This window comes from Antedon mediterranea, chromosome 11, assembly GCF_964355755.1.
Source record: "Antedon mediterranea chromosome 11, ecAntMedi1.1, whole genome shotgun sequence".
Lineage (NCBI taxonomy): Eukaryota > Metazoa > Echinodermata > Crinoidea > Comatulida > Antedonidae > Antedon > Antedon mediterranea.
Window position 1 is genome coordinate 7,123,091 of NC_092680.1, and position 8,070 is coordinate 7,131,160.

Here is an 8,070-nt window from a genome sequence, read left to right on the forward strand (position 1 = left end):
GTGGTGGCTGATTACCTTTCTGTGTCAGTAGGTCTGTTGATAGGCATTGAATGAAGCGCATGGGTTGAGATGTCTTGTGCGCGATCGATATAATTTACAAGCTGTAGTCCAAGTAGTGGATTTGAACCCATTAACTGAATCAATTCGCTCTTTATGATAATCTGCAAAGTTAACATTTTCTTTATTTTCTAAGTATATTTTGTCAGTTTTTAGGTTTGGATCCGCTTCCGTTTGACAGCATTCCATACCGCCATGATAGCATAGTAAAACAAACTAAAAAACACATTTGTTAACATCTCCTATAATATACCTGTTCATAATTTTCTTGTTTACTTGATGGCAGCAAGTTGATCTGATTCATCAGAAGACCAATTATACTCTTTAACTTGGTTGGTGTTTTCGAATACGATGCCTATATAGAAGAGTTGCATTCAATAATCGTGGGCCTATACATTTTAATACGATGTGACGGATAATTGTTTGCTTAAAGTTAAGTGTTTAGGCCTAGATACAAATTCATTTAATAAAAAAGATGAAAAAACATTTCAAAGCCTTCTCACCACGTTTTGATTTGTTTTTAAAATACCCAAAGAAGTATGTTACTGTAGGCCTATCTTAAAAATAAAATATGCAACAGAAATTAAATGGAAGAAAAGCAATTAATCAATAATATCAGAACTGATATTACCTTTACATCGTTTAATAAGTTTAAAAATTCTTCTACTTCTTCTAGTTGTACATCAAAAGCTGTAACAAAAATATTTAAAAAAAAACATAGGCATATTAATGTTTTAAAATAATCATGCCTATTGTAATTTGTGTAGGCCTAGGCCTAGCCTAGGGAGGCCTGTACAACAGACAATTAAAAAAAATCCATAAATTAATGATATTTTTCCGTTCTTAATTAAATTAAAACTCGCATCTTAACTTAAAAACGCGTTTTTAATTAATTCCTTTCTTACCTGATGAATACTTTTCAATCATGTGTTGGTGAACGCCGGTAGACATTCTACGATTTTAATCGTTGCTGCTTTCTTTAAAACAAACAAAACTTGATATGAATATTCTCAGATAAATGATGCTTCCTTCAAACAAAACCGTTAAGTAACATTCTATAATGTTCTAATTTAGTGAAGACGCGCGCTCATTTGCGCGTGCAGATTTCGAAATAATCAATTAACGCAGCGTACACGTCACACAGCTATCAATGGAAATGTTAAGATAATTATTTTGTTTGGTACTCCTATAGGCCTAGAAACAAAACGCGCTACCTCACGCTACTTATAATTTTCGTGAGCACTAGAGGCACGCCTAGGCCTATAGCAAATAATACCCATTTCACACCAAAAGGTGTGCAAGGGGTATTAGTCAATTAATCAATAGATTATGTTTAAAATGATGATTAAATAAAGATCGAAACGTCGAATCATGACTTCCCTCTCTCGTTATTTGGAGTTCAGTTTTATACTATACTGAAAATAAATGGCAACATTAAAGTAAACAAATACAAAATATATAATTAATATTAATTTTATTTTGAAATCAAACAAACTTATAATCTAGTATATAATAAAGTCTAAACAAGTACACATTAATTGCGAATAATATGTGAATAGTACAGAAAAAATAATACTTGTAATCAAATATAATTTTGTGAATTAAGTTTAAGGCCCTATGGAAAACAATCACTAAGTTCCGATATACTTCTGAGGAATACTTTAACATGAATATCAACGTTCTAATTATCTAAGCATTTGGAATACATAAAGTATTTACATATGTTTAATAACCCAGATATACCCTTCATCAAAGGGTATGAATCAAGTAATAACATAACGATACAATTTGAACAAGTCATACTGGAAGCATTTATTCTTAGTACTGTGTAAAGATTTTTTTATGAAATAAAAAAGTTCATTTTAAAGAAAATTCACATTCACGGTATTAGAAAGGTGTCAGCATTGAAAACTACAGTAGAAATATTAAAACACCTTCAGGGCCCAACAGTGTCCCCTTAATAGAGTTATTCCCTGAGTAGGAGTTGGCTGTAGTATATTAAACCATTCTTTTCTGTTATTTGTTTCACATGGAAAACCTTCAGGGCCCAACAGTGTCCCCTTAATAGAGTTGTTCCCTTAGTAGGAGTTGGCTGTAAGTGTTAAACCATTCTTTTCTGTTATTTGTTTCACATGGAAAACCTTCAGGGCCCAACAGTGTCCCCTTAATAGAGTTATTCCCTGAGTAGGAGTTGGCTGTAGTATATTAAACCATTCTTTTCTGTTATTTGTTTCACATGGAAAACCTTCAGGGCCCAACAGTGTCCCCTTAATAGAGTTATTCCCTTAGTAGGAGTTGGCTGTAAGTGTTAAACCATTCTTTTCTGTTATTTTTTTCACATGGAAAACCTTCAGGGCCCAACAGTGTCCCCTTAATAGAGTTGTTCCCTGAGTAGGAGTTGGCTGTAAGTGTTAAACTATTCTTTTCTATTATTTGTTTCACATGGAAAACTTCAGGGCCCAACAGTGTCCCCTTAATAGAGTTATTCCCCGAGTAGGAATTGGCTGCAAGTGTTAAACCATTCTTTTCTGTTATTTGTTTCACATGGAAAACCTTCAGAACCCAACAGTGTCCCCTTAATAGAGTTATTCCCCGAGTAGGAGTTGGCTGTAGTATATTAAACCATTCTTTTCTGTTATTTGTTCACATGGAAAACCTTCAGGGCCCAACAGTGTCCCCTTAATAGAGTTATTCCCTGAGTAGGAGTTGGCTGTAGTATATTAAACCATTCTTTTCTGTTATTTGTTTCACATGGAAAACCTTCAGGGCCCAACAGTGTCCCCTTAATAGAGTTGTTCCCTGAGTAGGAGTTGGCTGTAAGTGTTAAACCATTCTTTTCTGTTATTTGTTTCACATGGAAAACCTTCAGGGCCCAACAGTGTCCCCTTAATAGAGTTATTCCCTTTAGTAGGAGTTGGCTGTAAGTGTTAACCCATTCTTTTCTGTTATTTGTTTCACATGGAAAACCTTCAGGGCCCAACAGTGTCCCCTTAATAGAGTTATTCCCTGAGTAGGAGTTGGCTGTAGTATATTAAACCATTCTTTTCTGTTATTTGTTTCACATGGAAAACCTTCAGGGCCCAACAGTGTCCCCTTAATAGAGTTGTTCCCTGAGTAGGAGTTGGATGTAAGTGGTAAAACATTCTTTTCTGTTATTTGTTTCACATGGAAAACCTTCAGGGCTCACCAGTATCCTCGTAATAGGAGTTGTTCCCCCGAGTAAGAGTTGGTTGTTTTTTGTTATTCGTTTCACATGGGAAAGTGTCACTTTAAAGGAGTGCAGTCCCCTCCTTGTGAAGAGGTGTCCTACTATACAGAGTGGTTCTGCAAAAGTTGGTTATATTCAGTTGGGAAGAATAACTAGGCCTATCTCAGAGAATGTACTAAGGAAAACCAAAACTTAAGCTTCAAATATAAAGGTGACTTAGGTATTCCACTATACTACAGAAATAGGTCAATTGTATTAGATTCCTAGAATATAATTATGTACATCTATTTCAGCTCTAGTAATAAAAACAAAATTAAGTACTTTACATTTTTAAGATGTCATAATCAAAAAGAAAAAAAGAATCATTTACATTCACTAAAAAATTATCCTTTGTCCATATATATACAGTACATAACAAATGAAAGATGAAAAAAATATTGCATATTTTATCAATTGTTTTTATATTATATCTAATATTTCATTATTTTTTTGTTATTTGGAAAACAATGTATACAGTGTCATAGATTCGTATAGATTGGTTTATTTACCAATTCATCAAATCTTAATGGATTAAAAATGTGACCAAATTAGGAGAATAAATAAATAAAATATATTCACTTTAAAAACATACATTCAGTGAAAATGTCTACCTATATATCATAAAAAATTGTTGCTAGTATTAATTAAGTACTGTTCTTAAAACATAGATAAAAAGATGCTATAATTAAGTACAAGTGACATCCGACATTAATTGAAGAATTCCATGAAAATAAACTTTTTTTACTGAACAAGTAAATTTAAAATCTTTATCCTTTTAAGCTCTGTTTACACTATCAAACTTTATGGAAAAAAAAGTGATGTGCCCATATATGGGCATGATGATGTCATATCACTACCATATTTGGTGAATTGAAAACTACCGTAGTGACTTCAAATGCTATCATAACCAGTTGCACCTTTTGTCCCTTGACAGGTTAATATACTCCAACTATACATAACACCGTCCTGAAAAATGATTTTAAATTATTATTTTTAGCAGAATACAAGTTGAAAGTTAAAGATGTATTAACATGAAAAACAAAATTTATTAAATCAGACTTTGAATATGTTATTTTGTAGTTAATCACTTCAATAGGAAAAAACCCCGAAAAAATCATGTTTTCACTTATAAAATGACAAAATAAATGGTAAAATTCAACCAAAAATCGATTAGCTGGCAGCCAATTTGACCATTTTTTGCTAAATACATTTTTTTCGATCCAAGTTTTTGTCAAAGTGGATAATTATTATGTTACATTAAAATAGAATATTCAACAAAAATTTGTTTAAGAATTAATTTTCAGGGGGACAATACATCTTTAAGGTAGACTATCCTCATAATTTTGTTGTGAAGGGGTCACCCGGGCTGTTGTGAAGGGGTCACCCGGGCTGTTGTGAAGGGGTCACCCGGGCTGTTGTGAAGGGGTCACCCGGGCTGTTGGCTGCTAACAATGAGACACCTTGATAATGCCTGTATTATTAAGCTCTGTCTACACTATCAAACTAGTTTGAAAAATAAGTTTGATGTGCCCAAATTTGTGCACATCACAGAGCTTTAGATTATAGAAGATATAGGGATCCCATTTTAATGATAATTTAAAGAAGTCAGACTTACTGCAATCAGGCCAGGGAGTGAGTTCCAGAATTCATAGTTTGGTATTAACTCTTTGCCATTTGCACCACCTAACTTGTTCAATATTATTCCCAACAGGAAATAAATTATTAATGTTGGAAAAAATCTATAGAAAAATAAGAAATAAAAAAAGATTCAAATGTTTAAAATTAATTATTAAAATGTTAAAATTTAAACTTTAAAATTCCAATTTGAAGAAATATGGACTGACTAAAGCTCTGTCTACACTATACAATTTTATGTGACAAAAAAATGTGATGTTTCCATATATGGACACGATGACATCATATCACTACCATATTTGGGCATATCACACTTTTTTTATCAAACTAGTTCGATAGTGCAGACAACTACTGTAAATGATGGGAATGAATTTGAAAGACTTAATATTGGAACATAAAAATCCATTGTCATAATAACAATTCTTCACATATCTGGACTATGTTTAAATATAGGCCCTACCAACACTATCTACTTGTCATGGCATTTTCTGTTGAAATAACATTTTTATACTGGTTAGTTATTTTACTTACATAAGCAACAAGATTGAACCAGTACTAAGGCCTTCTGATGCCGGTACATAGGGTACAACAGATGGCGGTACATAACAGGCTTCAGCAGAATAAAAGGTGAACACGTTCTGAAAAACAATGTTAGATTCACTTGTCATATCATAACAAAAACATGGCAGTGTTTATGAATGACTAAAAGTGAATTTATAAAGAGCTTAGTGACTTTAATAATAGACTTTAGCTCTGTCTACACTATCAAACTAATTTGACAAAAAAAGTGTGATGTGCCCAAATATGGTAGTAATATGACATCACCGTGTTCATAGGCACATTACATTTGTTTGTGTCACATAAAGTTTAATAGTGTAGACAGAGCATTTAGTTATATCCAAAATATATTTAGTGTTTTTTTTAACATAAGACCAAGATCAAGTGTGTGGGGGTATTAGCACAGAACACTGAGAACATTCATTTTATTTTAAAAAAAATTATTGCTGATCAATCTGAATTTGGAGTAGGAAACAGAGTTTTGTATTGTTTTTCGCTTAACAATGTGTAGCGAGTAAGGTGGTATTGTGTAGTATCCAGCTATGCTACACTAGAGAAAATGTTCCCTGGCAATGAGTCTATACCTGTAGGAACAAAACTGCTCAAATGTGCACATTGTTAACTATTCAAAATAAGGTAATGCCAAATAATAATTGCTTAGTTTAAAAATGTAAGTATACCAACGTACCAAACCTTTTTTATTTTCTATTTTTGTATTTGCAGATTCAGGAACCGTACCAATGTTGCTAGATATTGGTAAAAGCCACTTTGAATTCAAATCACATTTAAATATCAGAATAGTACCATTTGGGTATTGTGTGTAATAGATTTGAAACATTGAATTTGTTGGAGCTAAATAAAAAAAAAACACATTTTATCAATGAATTATACAGTAGTCTTAAAGATATATTGTCCCCCTAAAAAAATTTTTTTTTTCAAATTGTTTTTTGAATATGCCATTTAAATTTAATGTCACATAATAGTTTTTAATACTTGATTGACACTTCAAAAACAGGTTCGAAAAAAAATGATTTATCTAAAAATAATGTAATTTAAAGCAAAAAATACTTAAATTGTGTCAGACAATGGTTTAATAATTATCATTTCGTTTTTCTTTTTATAAGTGAAATAATTTTTTTTTTTTTACAGAAGTGAATAACTATAATTCAAAGTCTGATTTGATTTATCTTCATTTTACATGTTTTTGGGGACAATACATCTTTAAGGTTTTGGATGTAGAAAACACAGGATAGCATCCTACAGTACTACACAATTTATTACCTCACTGGAATATAATATTGACTGATGGAGGTGTCAATTAATTTATGTATTCGAGTTGTATCGCTCGTCTCAGTTAGAATTAGGCTAATGTTGGTTTATCCAAGTAAGCTAGGCACGAAATAGACATTCTCCTGCATACAGTGTTACATGGATGTTGAACAAATTTTCAAAATTATTTTCGTTTTCATATTTATTATTATGTTCAGTGTTTTTTATAAATGAACCAACACATTTTTTTTAAGGCTTCGTTTTGTAGCTAATATTTAACACATAATACTTACTTGAATCTATAGGATTTTTGGTACTATCATATGATCCTAACGATTTGTAATTATTTATATCAGTGATATTACGAGACACAGCCACAGCCACACTACAACTGTCACAGTTAAAGGATGATGGGAGAGTATTACAAACTGAGAAACTGTACTGACAGGATATAGCATTTTCTTCAGGACATTCATCATACTCATTTGTATTATAGGTCCAGTATTGAGCCCTAAATAGAAAAAGAAGGAAGTAAAAATACAAATTTTAAGTTCACATACTGTATTATACAAAAGTTTTGAAATATATCAAACCTCTTACAAGATTATCAGAATGATCCACCTGCTCTACCTCATAATGCATATCACCAGAAAAAGTTAAATACTAGGCCCTACCTTTAAATTAAAAGTTTATCGCAAATAGCTTGCACAATGCATGATAAAGGGTTTGGAGCAAACGTCACGACGCGTACGTACAAACAACAAATCATGTACGTACGCGTTGTGATGCTAGGCTATTACACTTATTAATATTATTAAAACACATAGATTTCCAACATTTATTATGATTTTATTATACATGAAAATTGAATAACTAATAATAATTAGCAATGGTATGATACATTTCGTATGATTCACACATTATTATAGTGGTAGGGCTTCCATGCTATTACTGCCTAGTACTAGTAGGCCTAGGCTAGGCTAGCTAGGCCTACTAGTAACTACCTAGTATTAAGGCTAGAGATAGAATACTAAATAGAGAAGAGAGAAGCTACTAGATAGCCTGGCCCTAGTAGCTAGCTAGGCCTAGGGTAGGGAGGCCTAGCCTACTCACTTGGTTAAATTCTGAATATTAAAACCGTCAGCACCACAAATTTGTGTTTGTGAATTGGCAGAACTCCAACACAATAGCAGTATTATAATAAAACACAAATACACATTTACAATGTTATTTTGAGGCCCAGGCCTATGTCTAAACCTCCCAGCTTCCATCCTCGATCCCCTCTACGCGAAATGTGTGTCTGA

General features: G+C 32.4%; 1 protein-coding gene across 1 annotated transcript; it reads right to left on the reverse strand.

Annotated features, from left to right (window-relative positions):
- Positions 1 to 1,514: 1,514 nt before the first annotated feature.
- Positions 1,515 to 8,057, reverse strand: LOC140062723 (uncharacterized). Its single transcript, XM_072109046.1, has 6 exons — positions 7,880 to 8,057; positions 7,060 to 7,277; positions 6,186 to 6,349; positions 5,471 to 5,577; positions 4,920 to 5,043; positions 1,515 to 4,270 (listed from the first exon to the last, which is right to left on the reverse strand). The coding sequence occupies exons 1-6, from the start codon at positions 8,035 to 8,037 to the stop codon at positions 4,196 to 4,198; spliced, it is 846 nt and encodes a 281-aa protein (XP_071965147.1). The 5' UTR covers positions 8,038 to 8,057; the 3' UTR covers positions 1,515 to 4,195.
- Between the last annotated feature and the right edge of the window lie 13 nt (positions 8,058 to 8,070).